This window comes from Triturus cristatus, chromosome 4_2 (genome assembly GCF_964204655.1).
Source record: "Triturus cristatus chromosome 4_2, aTriCri1.1, whole genome shotgun sequence".
NCBI classification, from domain to species: domain Eukaryota; kingdom Metazoa; phylum Chordata; class Amphibia; order Caudata; family Salamandridae; genus Triturus; species Triturus cristatus.
The window spans coordinates 762,276,636-762,291,720 of NC_140586.1; the positions used below are offsets into that span (position 1 = coordinate 762,276,636).

Below are 15,085 nucleotides of genomic sequence, written 5' to 3' on the forward strand. Positions count from 1 at the left end.
GAGATTTTGCAACTTTCAAAGGGGATGTATTTTCTCGGGCTTTTAAAAAAAATAATTCCTATCATTTCTGTGGACAGCAGTGGGATGCCGCCTCTAATGGGCATAATGGAGTGCCAGTCTTCTGTTCTGGGTAGGAAGCAGGTCATTACTAAGCAGTGTTGTAAAGCTGAGTGTGAGGCGAAAACCAATAGAGTGCAGACACTTAACGGCAGTGTAGGGATAGTATGACTTTCTGAGCTGAAATATTCTAGTGTCCTTTGTGTAATTAAATTAAAAATGAATCTGAAGGGTGATTGTTTGGGCACAAACTGTGAGGTACATGGGATTTTTGTCAGAGTTTAAAAATGTTATGACGTGAGAAAGAATATTTTTGTATTTCCTCATGTTTTGTTTGGTTGAATATTTTAAGTTAGGGGTCTTTGGAAAGCAAAGGTATTGAGGATTGCTTGGAACAAAGCTAAGAGGTTGATTATTTAGGAGATTTATGTTTGTTACTTCAGGACATGCTTAGTGATGTGGTGACTGCGCAGCCCCGTGTTGAGATGAACAGGATTCCACCAACTATTCCTATTCACCTTCAAACACTGTTAAACATTCTGCTACAAGCTAGCTGCCACACTTCCAGTGCCTGGCTTCCATCATTATCCTCTGATTTCACCCCCATTTATTACTACTCATTGACATCTCACGCTCAAGCCAGGAGTACCACATGAAAGCTTCACTTTTGAGATTGGGAGCCAAAATACAACAAATATATTCAAATATAGCAGAGTGGTGGTAGGTAAATAATAGCGTCCAAAGTAAATGAACATATTTGCATATTTAGAAAAACTTAAAAATATATTGTTTCTTTGTTGATTCTAGATTTCACCCTGACTTGAGTATGTCAGCAAGCTGGGAGGAAATACATGCAAGAGTAAAGAAGATCTTAAGGACACATGGAGCGCGACAGAGGCTAACATTTGTAAGTTCCTGCATGAAAAGTTGAACGTGATTTTCCTAAATGAAGGAATAATATCGAACCATGTATCGTCTCCAAGATATGTATTTCACCTCCTAATGCTTGAAAAATGTCTTCCTTATACTGTTTTCTCCGGGCTTTTTCATTAGGTACAATGACTACAAGCTTCTCAGTCATTTGCCTCTTGCCTGAAACTGCCCTTTGAGCAGTGTCAAATATGAGCTAAGGACGCGGAAACAAGTTAGCAATGGCCTTCGTGAGAAGATGGGGTAACGTGTCTGTCCCTCTGCCTCAAAAACACATGCACCCTCTCCAAGTTTTGCTAAGATATTGTTATTTCAGTAAAGTGACCACCAGGGAGTGAGATAATGCCACTATTTGACGTCTGTAGGTATAAATATTGTTAGGAAGGAATTCTTTAAGGTAGGTGGTGAAAATGGCAATTCCTTCTCTCTTTTCAAAATCACACTTCTTATTCATGTTATGAATTCCTTTCCAAGCCATCACCCCTTCATCCATCTCTCTACTCTTCAACTTTCCAAAACCTTTCTGCCTCTCGTCTCTGCTCACCTATCTTATTAGTGGGTCCTCCTCGTAGGCTAAGGGGCATTAAAACCCATGTAGGGCATACAAAGAAATGAAAGGCGGTCACTTTTGAAGTCTCTCTTGCCTTTAATATCATCCTGGTTTTATTTCTATGTCAAATAAAGTTCACAGGACATGGGGGCCTTAATTATAGTGCCCCTTTAATTTCCATCAAATACAAAGGAAGGACTATAGTGAAGATTCCCTTTCCACCCGTCCTTCTTTGACAAAGAAACAAAAAGAGGAACTATTGAAGACATGTGAGCGACCCTTGACCCTGGTTTCAGGCAGGTCGCGCCGCACGCCGCGCAGCTCCACCTGACTGCGCCCGTCCCCGTGCCGCTGCTGTAGAGTGTTCAAGGCCCCCCTGGGATGCTGTGTCACTGCAGGTTCTGTTTTTGCCTGAACTGTAATTGTAATTGTATTTTGTATTTCACACTGCTTGTTTATTTCACTGCTTGTTTCCTTTCTGTGCCCTTGTTTGTCCTCGGCCCCCTTTCGCCGTCCCTTCTCCCACCGCTGCCTCCCCTGCGGCCCCGCCCCATTGCCTTCTGTTCCCTCGCCGTTTCCCGCCGCTGCATCCCCTGCGGCCCTGCCCCCGCTCCCATTCGCTTGTTCCCACCCTCCTCCCAGCTACTCCTCCCTCCCACCTCCCCACTTATGGCGGCCACTGCGTGGCAGTGAGAGCGACCCTTGACCCTGGTTTCAGGCAGGTCGCTCCCCACGCCGCGCAGCTCCACCTGTCTGCGCCCGTCCCCGTGCCACTGCTGTAGAGTGTTCAAGGCCCCCCTATGCTGCTGTGTCACTGCAGGTTCTGTTTTTGCCTGAACTGTAATTGTAATTGTATTTTGTATTTCACACTGCTTGTTTATTTCACTGCTTGTTTCCTTTCTGTGCCCTCGTTTGTCCTCGGCCCCCTTCCGCCGTCCCTTCTCCCGCCACTGCGGCCCCGCCCCCCGCTCCCATTCGCTTGTTCCCACCCTCCTCCCAGCTACTTCTCCCTCCCACCTCCCTACTTATGACAGGCGCGCCGCTGGCGCGCCTTAGGCGCACAAGAGGCCAGCCCGTCTGCGCCCGTCCACTCCTGGACCGCGCCCAGCGCCAGAACCCCTGGCCCCCGTAAACGCCACGATGCTAGACTCCGATACAACGCCAGCACCCTCCACGCACTCAACACCGGCCGAGACCACAGCTGCTTCCAGGCCGCCCCGAAACGCACCCACAGACCCTTCTCCTGCCGCACCTGCAGCTTCACCTGCGACAGACCACCTAGGACCGTACCCAACCACCTCCGCTGCTTACTCCTCAACACCCGCTCTGCCCGCAAACATGCTGTCGAGCTTTGGGACCTGCTCAACACCTGCGTCCCAGACGTCGCCTTCCTGACCGAGACCTGGTGGAACGACTCCTCAGCTCCCGACATCGCCATTGCCACCCCGGATGGCTACAATATCGCCCGCAGAGACCGCACCAATGGAGTTGGAGGAGGAATCGCCATCTTCCACAAGTCCACCCTCAAGGTCTCCACCCACTCAGACGACACCCTCAGCACCGCCGAACACCTGCACTTCCGAATACACACTGACCCCAACACCACCCTCAGGGGAACCCTCGTCTACAGACCCCCCAGACCCTGGCCACAGTTCAGCTACACCATCGCCGACCTTGTCAGCACCCACGCACTTGCCTCCACGGACTACATCCTCCTCGGAGACCTGAACTTCCACCTCGAGAACAACAACGATGCCACCCTGATCGAGAACCTCGCCAACCTCGGCCTCAGACAGCTCGTCACTGACCCTACCCACGCCACCGGCCACACTCTCGACCCCCTCTTCTCCGCTAGCAACCACGTCTCCTTCAACAACACCACCGAACTTCACTGGACCGACCACGCTGCATCCACTTCACCTACAAGAAGGCCACAACGCACCACCGCGCCCAACAGCTGCCCTGTCGCTGCTGGAGCAAAGTCACCCTCGCCCTAAACCCACCCACCGAACCCACCGACCCAGATGCCGCAGCCCGCAACTTCAGACATTGGATCGACGACTGCGCCAACACCCTCGCCCCGCTCAAGAAACCCGCAGACAGCCGCACCAGCAAGAAAGCTACCTGGTTCACCGAAGAACTCCAGACCTCCAAACGCACCTGCCGGAAACTGAAGAAGAAATGGCTCCACGTACGAACACCGGACAGCCACACAGCCCACAAAAACGCCACCCGCAGACACCACCACCTCATTAGACTCGCTAAGAAATCTTCCTTCAAAACCCGCCTGGACAACAACGCACACGACAGCAAAGAGCTCTTCAGCATCGTGAAGGAACTCTCCAACCCTAGCACCAATGCCAACGACATCCCACCCTCCCAGGAACTGTGCGACTCGCTGGCCACCTTCTTCCACCGCAATATCGCCGACATCCACAACAGCCTCAACACAACGACCAGCCTGACAACTCCAGACCCCACACCACCTGCGAACCCCACCCGCCTCAACAGCCAGACCTCCTCGACCAACGTCAACGACGACGAAACCCGCAAAACAATGAACTCCATCCACTCAGGATCACCGTCTGACCCCTGCCCTCACCACATATTCAACAAAGCCGACGCAGCCATCGCACACCAACTTCGGAAAGTGATCAACACCTCCTTTGAGACAGCCACATTCCCGGAAAGCTGGAGGCACGCTGAGATCAACGCCCTCCTCAAAAAACCCAAGGCGGACCTCAAGAACTTCCGACCCATCTCCCTGCTCCCGTTCCCGGCGAAGGTCATCGAGAAAATCGTCAATAGACAACTGACCCGATACCTCGAAGACAACAACAACCTGGACCCATCCCAGTCCGGATTCCGAAGAAACCACAGCACCGAGACAGCCCTCATCGCCACCACAGACGACATAAGGGCCCACCTGGACAACGGCAAAACATCGGCCCTCATCCTCCTGGACCTGTCAGCCGCCTTTGACTCGGTCTGCTACCGCACACTAAAGACACGCCTCCAAGAAGCCAGAATCCAAAAGAAAGCTCTGGACTGGACCACTTCTTCGCACTCCGGCAGAACCCAGAGCGTCCGTCTCCCCCCCCCCCTTCCGCTCCAAAGCCACCCACATCATCTGTGGCGTACCACAGGGCTCTTCCCTCAGCCCGACGCTGTTCAACATCTACATGACCCCCCCTTGCCCACGTTGCCTGCCAGCACGATCTCAACATCATCTCCTACGCTGACGACACCCAGCTAATCCTCTCCCTCACCGGGGACCCACACACCGCCAAAACCAACCTCAATGAGGGAATGAAGGCCGTCGCAGATTGGATGAGGAACAGCCGACTGAAGCTGAACTCGGACAAGACGGAGGTCCTCATCCTCGGCTCCACCCCCTCAGCTTGGGACGACTCCTGGTGACCGACCATGCTAGGAACAACACCGACACCCACCGACCACGCACGCAACCTGGGTTTCATCCTCAACTCCTCCCTCTCCATGTCGAAGCAGGTCAATGCCGTCACTTCCTCCTGCGGAGCATGCGGAGGGTGTTGTAGCAGGATCTACAAGTGGATCCCCACCGAAACAAGAAGAACAGTGACCCAGGCCCTCGTCAGCAGCAGGCTATACTACGGCAACGCACTCTACGCAGGTATCCAAGCCAAACACCTACGACGACTGCAACGCATTCAAAACGCCTCCGCCCGGCTGGTCCTCAACGTCCCTCGCCGCAGCCACATCACCCCCCACCTGAGAAACCTACACTGGCTCCCCGTCGAAAAGAGGACCACCTTCAAGCTACTCACCCACAAACAAAAAGCCCTCCACAACACCGGACCAGCCTACCTCAACGGCCGACTCAGCTTCTACACCCCCAGCTCCGCTCTGCCAGCCTCGCCCTCGCCGCTGTCCCCCGCATTCAACGAACGACCGCCGGCGGAAGATCCTTCTCCTTCCTCGCCGCCAAGACATGGAACACCCTCCCCACCCACCTGCGGCAGACCCAGGACCTGCTCGCCTTCAGAAGAATCCTCAAGACCTGGCTCTTCGAGCAGTAGCAGCACCCCCCCTCACCCCCCACCCCCAGCACCTTGAGATCCTCACGGGTAAGTAGTGCGCTTTATAAATGCATTGATTGATTGTGAGCCTTCAGTATATCTCGCCTTTATTTTCAATTAAATGAAAAATAAAATGCTCCATCTACTCTCGGTGGGAAGAGTAGCAGGGCAAAAAAGGGTGTGGCAAGCAGGGGAGGAAGGGGTGCACATAGGAAGGAGGGAGTGACTGTAGGGAGATACAAGAGTGTCTGGTGGGTGTGCAGAGTTTATTGAGGAAGGGGCAGGAGAGTGATGCGATATAGTTGTGGGTAAGGGAGAGAGGAAGTCATACAAGAAAGATGGCGGGAGGGTTAAGAGGGAAGACAAGGTGCAGGGATGGACTTGGAGTATAAGGAGAATCAGAGCAGTTGTACAGAAGGAAGCCAGCAGTAGCAAACAGAGGGCTAACGTTTTATGGTAGTCCCCTTTTCAGTTCAATTTAAGCAAGGGTTTTGGATGTGAAAAGATACTCCCTAACATCCAGTAGCAGCGGGTGAGAGAGAAATACTCCCCTTCACTGAGCCAAATCTGTGATTGACGTAGTCTCATTCCCTTTACCGAAAGTTTCTTGTTGAAAATGGCAATGGTTCGACCCAAAACCCACTGTTAGTCTAATGTAAGCCAAAGATCTGTTTGACAGCTGTGATGTCAATCCAGACCTAATGACTAAGTACCATTGTGGAACGTTGGCTAGGACCTGATGCTCAGATTAAGGCTGACCTGTGAGTAACATGCAGTCAGGTGGCTTTACATTATGGGGCAGTTAACTTTATCTTCATACTTAGTTTTCAAGGTAGAGCATTGACTTGTGCAGTAAGATGAGACACAAGGCTGTATTCGAACAAACTTTCGGTGGTTTCTATACACTGAATAAGTGAATAAAAAAATTCTGAAGTCAAAATCTCCAGATTGGAGAAGATGCTTTTCGATGACTGAGGTGTGGTACAAGGTTGACAAATGCTCCTGTTTGCCTGCCTCATTGCGTCGTGCTTTGACTGATTTGCTGGAGCTCATACTGGTCCATCGGGCGGGTAGGTACATTGTATTGAGAAAAGCTCCATGGACAGAATAATGGACATACATTTTGTTGAGGCCAGTGTACTTCACGTAGGACATTACACTTCCTCCGTCTGAGAAAACAGTATGTTTATTGTAGGGTTGTCTCAGGGTATTCTAGTTTATTCAGTGTAGGTTTTCAATGTTTTGTTTGTCTGGCAGTAACATTATAACTTGCCGTTCTTTTAGTTGTAGGAGCAGTTCTACCTCAGTGATCATTATGAAGAATTAAGGACTGGTTGTAACAAACAGAGTTGACTTGGGCACAGCTTCTGTGGGATCACCACAAAATGCAGACACTGATTAAAAGTAATTTAGGGTCAGAGTTGCAAACATTCCCCTCGGTCAGCCACAGTTGTCTGTTTCCAGCGTATTTCAGGCATCAGCCACAGGTTGAGGGCAACAGTGTGAACCAGAAACTCAACATCACCTGCTGATGAATCAGGAGGTTGGTGTCCTTTCCTGTGGTACCAACTTAATGTTTCAGCAGACACTGGGATTCCAGACCTCTTCCCTCATCTTTTCTGCAGTAGGAGAAACAAGTAATATTCTTATAGTCTTAACTTTTAGGGATTGTAAAAGGGTGATTAGATCCACTTTGCCATTCTACCTAAACCATAGCTCTTCCTGATTTATCCCAAATGCACCGTTACCACAGTGCGATGTAGGCAAATTGCTATGAAATTTGACATCGTATAAGGGAACTCACGTTGTCTATTTCCTGTTGCAACAAGGAGGAGAGCAGTGGTGTTTGTTGGTGAGGGAAGCTTCAATCTGGACCAGTTTTCTCTACCACTGAAACATTTCACAGTCCAGAGGAAAGGGCAGGCTGGAACATCCCCGCAGCCTGCGGAGCGAGAGAGTCAACAAGTAAGAACTCATGCAGGTGGAAGGAGATGTATGATGATGCACTTCATTCCCTTTTTAGGTCGAGCATTCGAGATCTCTTGTATATACTTTAGTATATATACTATAGTATATACTGGAGATCAGCCCTAGGACTTGTCTACTTCCGCTTAGGGACTTTCTTTTGTATTCAACTGCCTCTTTTTAACTGTCTTGATAGAAAATGACCAGCAGAGGTCAGTAAAATACCAGAATTGCTTTCTGCTGAGGGACTTACTTTTTTTATTTTTCTGGCAACTGTCTTTATTTAACTTTCTTGATAGCGAATGACCAGCAGAGGTTAGTAAAATTCTAGAATCACTTTAGCATTCACTAGATTCCAGTCCATAGAAATTGTCTTCCACGAGCACCCGTAGACAATAATATTTTTTTCAAATCATGTATTTTCAGTGATATGACCACCGAAGGCCCTGATTTTATATTAAAAACAGAGCTTTGGACTATACCATCTCCCGCTGAAAGGCAATATTTCTCTCCATGTGTTCCCATACCTGGTGTGTCACGCAGTTTGGTGCTTACTTTCCCTCCATGTTAAAGAACAGATGTTTCAGCACCCAGGCTAATGTGCTGCCTAGCCCAAAGGCGAAACCGAATGCATTGCAAATGCTTGTCCGGTGCTGGCACGGCAAGAAAGCCTCATTCCGCTCCACATATATAAATATACATATATATATATATGCTATTGTTAGTTGTAAACACACACAAAAGAGTAGGCAAATTGATGTGTACAATAGTTAAGTCACAGTTTCTGCCTGCAAATTGGCATTTGCTTTGTATCATATTTTTCATTTTTTTTCATCAAGTTCCCTCAATTGACATAATTGGATCTACTCGCTGAGATTCGATACACGAATGAATCTGGCATATGGCGCACCAACCGTCCAGTTACAGGGCATGGATTTGTCATACATGAACGGCGCAGTATCAAGTGTATCATAAACACGGGTTGAGCGTGTTTGCCTTTCCAGCTGAGACTAGTAGGGAATTCTTCTAGAAAACCTCCACTGGTTTGTAACATAGGCTCGTGTAAATGTATCATCTCCTGTCACCCCCTATCTCACCAGCTCCATCTGTTCTCTCCTCAGCCTGGCCTCACTTGTTCCCCCTCTCTCACCAGCTCTGCCTGCTCTCTCCGCAGCCTGGCCTCACATGTTCCCGTTCTCTCACCAGCTCTGCCTGCTCTCTCTCGGCAAGGCCTCACTTGTTCCCCCCTCTCTCACCAGCTCTGCCTGCACTTTCCCCATCCTGGCGTCACTTGTTCCCCCTCTCTCACCAGATCTGCCTGCTCTCCTCAACCTGGCCTCACTTGTTCCCCCCCCTCTCTCCAGCTCTGCCTGGTCTCTCCTCAGCCTGGCTTCACTCGTTCCCCCCTCTCTCACCAGCTCTGCCTGCTCTCTCCTCAGCCTGTCCCGGCTTGTTCCCTCCTCTCTCACCAGCTCTGCCTGTTCTCCTTAGCCTGGCCTCGCTTGTTTCCTCCTCTCTCACCAGCTCTGCCAGCTCTCTCCTCAGCCTGGCCTCACCTCTTCATCAATGTCCATCCTCCTTTGGTCCTGGCCCACCTCCGATCCCCTGTGAAAGGGTTCATGAATCAGAAGTTCTCAGGCTTTTCCAGGCAGAGGACATGTTCAGCCCTTGGGGTGGAGTGCGGGGGTAGTGTGAAACCCTTTTTAGGTCGAGCCTAGCGTGCATACGCTGCTCAAGGAGATGACCTTTAGGAATCGGTCTGCAGTTTTCAGAAACTCGTGCATGCCACGGCATCCACCTTGCGGGAGCAAGCAGCGGCGCGCAGGGGCCATCTGTTTGTAATTAGCGTGGCTGCGCTTGTTCTTATTATTATTATTATTATTTTTGAAACTTGTAGAGCGCTCAGCTACCCCCAACGGAGGTGTCCCGGCGCTAGGACAGTCAGCAGTTGTGGTTATCACTATGTGGCTCCGAGTAGGTGAACAGCCAGGTCTTCAAGTTGCGTCGGAAAATGGATTCAGATTCTGTCATACGCAGGGGCAGCGGTAAGCTGTTCCAAGTTTTGGCAGTAACTACCGCAAAAGCCCTGCCCCAAATCTGGAACAACGAAACCGGGGAGTCCTCAAGAGGCGGAGGTGGTTCGATCTGAGTGAGAGGTTAGACTGAACATGCTTAAGTCGAGCTCTGAGATAGGCTGGACCCTGACCCTGCATAGCTCTGAATGCCAAGACCAGTGCTTTGGGTAGCTTGTTAACTCTAACTTTCCGTACCACTTCAAGCAAGGCATGCCACTTTATATTCGAAAGTGGAAATCAATTTGATTATACAACAATGTTTTTTACATGATTGAAAACGATAAATTTAGCTGGTGAAATAATAAAAGTTTAATTTTATTGTTCCACAGTTTTCTTAGCCTTATTTGTTTTCACATGTAAATATTGCCTTCTCCCTGTACAGAGGGATTTTATGATCACTCGAGCTGCAATTCAGAGCAGCACAGAACAGTGATGTGCTTCGTAGTTTTCATCGGAAATCTATCACAGTGAGACCGCATTCATTGGCTAGGAAATGCTGTGACGTCACCCCTTACTACAGTGAAAGCCGGAGCTTGTGAAACTCAGCGAAGGGGTTTGCTGCATATTTCTGAAGGCTTTCTCCTCATTCCTCCTAACCTTTGTCATAACGGACACTTCGGCCTCAAGATTCTCGAAAGGCTTCCCTCACAACCAAACAGCACATGCCTACAAGAATGTGACAGTAGTGTTATGCATACATGGCTAGAAGGCTAAAACGGTGTCCCTTACCTAAATGTGGTATCAAGTAGCACATTCACACTGTTTAGCAACCAAAGCCGTCTCTTTATTAACTTACAGACCTACTCTGTTTTTTAATTACTAATTTTGCTTTCATTTAATATTTTTAATTTATGGGTACTTGAAAATCTCATTAACATTGTAACAGAATGGTACCCAAGTCTTAATTTCAACAAGCATTGGCATAGCCAATAGGTCTCGCCTTTGGGACCTTATAAGTGTTTAGTTATCCAGCGCAATGTCCTTGATGTAACAACATCAACTGTTGCATGGCTAAACTCTTATAAGGTCCCAAAGGCGAGACCTATTGGCTATGCCAATGCTTGTTTCTATTGCACCGTACGAGGCCACCTCCCCTTTGGGAGCCATTGTCACCCTGTAAATACATCCATTCTGTATTGGAAGCAGAACGCCCTTTTGTCTTATCCAATTGTCTGCATCCTTTTCAGGTAATGATACTTTGTGATGTATTAATGCTGACATACGAGAGACCACATTATTGAACTGAGCCAAAGGTGCGTCTTCTGGGACCTAAATAAATCATTGGTTCTAGGGGTGCACACAGGCTGGGTGATGGCCTCATTCTGACCCCACTGGTACTTGATATGTCAGTGGTAGATTGAAATGAATGTCAGGGCTGGCTATCAATCGTTTAACGCAAGACATGAATTATTTGCTTCAGGATGGAGAACTAAAGTCCAGAAAACCTCTGCAGTAATGCGTTACTGGCACTGAGTAACTTCTTCACCGCACCATCCTTGAGGGCAGGCTCGTATCCATGCCCCTGTTAATTATTGATACGTCCCCTAATCAATGTCTGTAGCCGCCTGTTCAGGCTGAGCTGTCCTTGTCAAGGTACTTTGATAATGGCCCCCGATAAGTTTAGCAAAGCCGCAGCTTTCATTTAGATTTTAGCCCAGACTAAAAAAAGTCTATTGCCTCTTATCTCAAAACATCAGTTATGTTTCTTTCGATTTAGGAAAATATGGAAATAAAAATTCCAGAATAAATTCGCAAGCCCCCTTCCCAACTTGTTTACTGAGGTAGCTATGGCCATGCCTCCTTCATCCCAGTATAAACTCTTTCTGCCATTTAGGCACAGGAGAATAATTGCCTTTTAATTTCATTTATCCCACCCATAGAAGGCTGCAAACCTCCCTTCCTACCTCCTACGTTAAATGTATTTTTCGCTTTCACAAAAGGCAAATGCTTTTCCACACATTCCATAATTTCGAGTTCATGATCAGCTCCCTTCAGTTGCTCAGTGCATAAAGGTCTTTCGCGTCTCTGTGTCTGCCATATTTTCAAAAAAGAAAGTTACTACCTGAGAATCTAAGTAGAGCTCTGAGTTACAGGCATCTAAGGGCAGCGGAGGCATTACAGCGGTCTGTAATTAGGGCTAGGAGGATGGGGTAGTGAGCATTCTCAGACTCGCCTCATTCTATTCGAACTGAGGTAAATGCATGATACACCCATGCATTCTCGAAGACTTAGCTGGAAGACTTATGCACAAGCTTTAAGAAACGGATCCGACTCAGATCAGCAAATGAAAAGAAAAACAAAGCAGTTGTGTCATTTTGTAAGCATGAACACGAGTGGTGCGCATGCCTACAAAATATGCAGTAGCCTTTTTTTTCTTAATTAGCCATGCTGCACAGCACTGGGGATGCTGTATAGCATGGCTAAATGGTATTGGCAAAGCCAGTAGGTCCCAAAGGTGCGACCTATTGGCTTTGTCAGTGCCTGTTTTAAATTCGGTGAGTCAACCCAGTGTTGTCAATCATGCTCATGATCATGCCTTTTAATAATATTCTATTTTAACCCCACTCCCTAACGCAACCATAGTCTGCTGAGATCCCTTTGTCTGATCTCTGTACTTTCTGAAAATAGCGCACAATAGATATATTGCATTTTCACATTTCTAGATACAAGTAATTACATTTTAATTCATTACAGCTTCTGGATGGTTCTCAATGGATCAAATCTTGTTCCTAATTTCAAAGTGCGCGTTGGTTTGTTTTCAACTATATATTTCCAATCATATCTAACGTTTACCTGGCGAATTAATTTATGAGTTTAAATATGTTGTTCCTTATGCCTTTTCACAGTGAGGGAAAATCAGACTCTGCTTTATTTGCCTAGTCACATGCTCCACCGTTTGGTAAAACCAGATTCTTTGAACAAAGGTTCAGCCAAAAGGGCTTCAGTGTCCAAGATCATAGCTGTCCATGTTGTGTCACTTGCATTACAGTATCCCGCCCCACGCGGCAATGTTGCTGGCCAGGATAAGGCAGTGGCAGCACGCTGCACTTAGGGTCTCCACTATCACTAAATATCAAGTCTTTTTATGGTATTAAATTGAAAACCATAAGAGTCCTGAACCAGTGGCATAGCCTCTCTCGGTATGTCCACAGGACCTCTTCGTTTAGAATGTAGAAATTACTAGATTTGAAGAATAAGCAGACTTCTTCAGTAAGAGTTTGAGGAATTGTCAAACATATTTGCAACTGAAAGCAAAAAAATACAAGAGTGAATTTGGTAGATGAAATGAGAGGAGCCTATCTAAGTATGTATCAGTGAAATAGTTTAGAAACCAGCTATGATTTATGCAAATCGAATCAGAGCATACCAACATGGGTTGAAAATTGAATAAAATGATGGCTAGAAAGATCCCATATTACAACTAACCAATAAAAAATGAGATGTATAACATGAGCTTATTACCTTGAGAAATCACCAGGCTTTTAAATCTGGCTCTCACGTGGAAGATACAAATGTTCGGCTGTCACGGGGGTGTAATAGAACTTACCCTTTTGTGATGAGCATCAATAACTTGGAGACCTCAACAGAATCTTCCCATGTTCAGCCCTGAGGAATACTCCTGCCTTCACACTATTCTACACTGTTTAATTAAAACATGTTCATAAATGTGTGGCTCATTACACATTTCCCTTTCTTATGAAATGTAAGCCTTTCAAAAAATTTACACGAAAATGTCTTATGGCAGAAGTGGATTAGGTTTAGATGTATGTTTAAGTAATTTTTTAAAAATGGCGCTAAAGGCTTGGTTACCCACGAACCATGATTTAAGAGCAAACACCAAGAGATTAATACCATGTAATTTTTTTTATAGAATGAAAGCGTCTCACAAAAAGAACACCTAAGCAGGAAAAAAGAAGAGCCATACAGAAATGTTGCTTGTGATAGTAAAGTACATGACAGGTATGGTGTATGTATCTTGTACAAAAAAATGTACTAATGGCCTGACTTAGTTTGATGCAGCACATGCCCAGTCGTTATTAACAGTGCAGTAAACTTGCTTTATGTTCCATGTTGTTTGGTGATGTAAAGTCCCTTTCATATTGGGTAAGTCGTCAACATAAGAACCACATATGATATTAAGGCATTGTCTGTTCTGCGTGTGCACTTCCTCTGATGACAATGGTACTTAACTTACAAGATAAAAATACATACACCACAACTCCCCTCTTTCAACATGGACTAGCTCACTCGGACCACATGACGTTTGACGAGTGCTGAACCACTATGCTAAGATGTTTACCCACTATTTTGGGTCAAATCTATTTCCTCCTTGATTACTTTTTTACGCACCTCTCCCCGCCCTCCCCAAATTCGCTCAGATACCAGAAACGTATGGTGTGACATATCAGACCATGCTCTGTTTGAGCTCATAGTTGCAGGCGACCTAGGAATACATTTAGGGCAATGGCACCTCAGTTCCTGATGACGAACAGACTACATTCGTAGATTACTTTTAGGATGAGATAGTGAAATATTTTAAAGTTAATCCACATCCTGTGGTACATTGTAGGCAGCTTTCAACAGAGTCATATGCACGCGTACCCTGGCTTATATTGCTGATCCAAGTAGAAATATAGAGGTGGCCATTATCCACCTTTAAATTGAACTCCTGTGTATGGGAATGTGACTTTGTCTCATTGCCATAAGGACCTTCTCCTTTGTCAAATGTTCACTACCACCAGCCCTTAGACATGACAAAATGCTCTGGATCTCCTTGCAACAGAAGGTATATGAGAGCGACAACAAAACTGGTAAACTTTGCTGCCTTTCCTCAGGAGTTGACGTTTTAAGAGGATAATCCTGGGAGTCCTTGATGAAGCAGGGGAATTTGTTGGTCCCTAATTTGAGGCAGCCTCTGGTATCTGACCCCAGTTCTGTGATGAAATTATTGATGAGCTTCTGGTGCAGCGTGTGGACATTGAGTACCACAGTCTTCGATTGCCCTTTGAAGGATGACAATCCATTGGAGCTCTCTCCTCCATGCGTTCCGGTAGAACTCCTGGAATAAATGGTCATCCATTCAAATTTTTTAAGTGATTGGCCTCTATCCTAGTGCTGCAAATGTGTAGAATGATTGTGGAAGCTGTAGAGATATGGACCCTTTGTAAGGTACTCTGCATAGTTACTATTGCAGTCGTCTCTAAATCCAGATGTACTTTGGATCAATGCAAATTGTTTCATCATGCCCATTCAATTTACCAAGGTCATAGATAAGTTAATATCCCTAAATCAAATTGTCTTAATGCCACTTTGAGGGACTAGACACAACGTACCTAGAATACAGTTGACATTAGCTCATGCACTTGAGCTTTTAGGACCAGCAGGGTTCCTTCCGGTGGATACGAGTTCAAAGTCCTACCAGGATCAATATAGGCCTTGCTTTCTCTTAT

At 46.9% G+C, this 15,085-nt stretch overlaps 1 protein-coding gene across 2 annotated transcripts in view; it reads left to right on the plus strand.

The window, feature by feature from the left end:
- Positions 1-15,085, plus strand: part of LOC146835003 (spermatogenesis-associated protein 6-like) — a 352,234-nt gene that overhangs the window by 275,005 nt on the left and 62,144 nt on the right. For both annotated transcript variants that reach the window (XM_085602664.1, XM_085602665.1), the window contains exons 7-8: positions 865-964; positions 13,507-13,595. In XM_085602664.1, the coding sequence (XP_085458790.1) occupies positions 865-964; positions 13,507-13,595 (189 nt within the window). The remainder of the gene's footprint in view (positions 1-864; positions 965-13,506; positions 13,596-15,085) is intronic.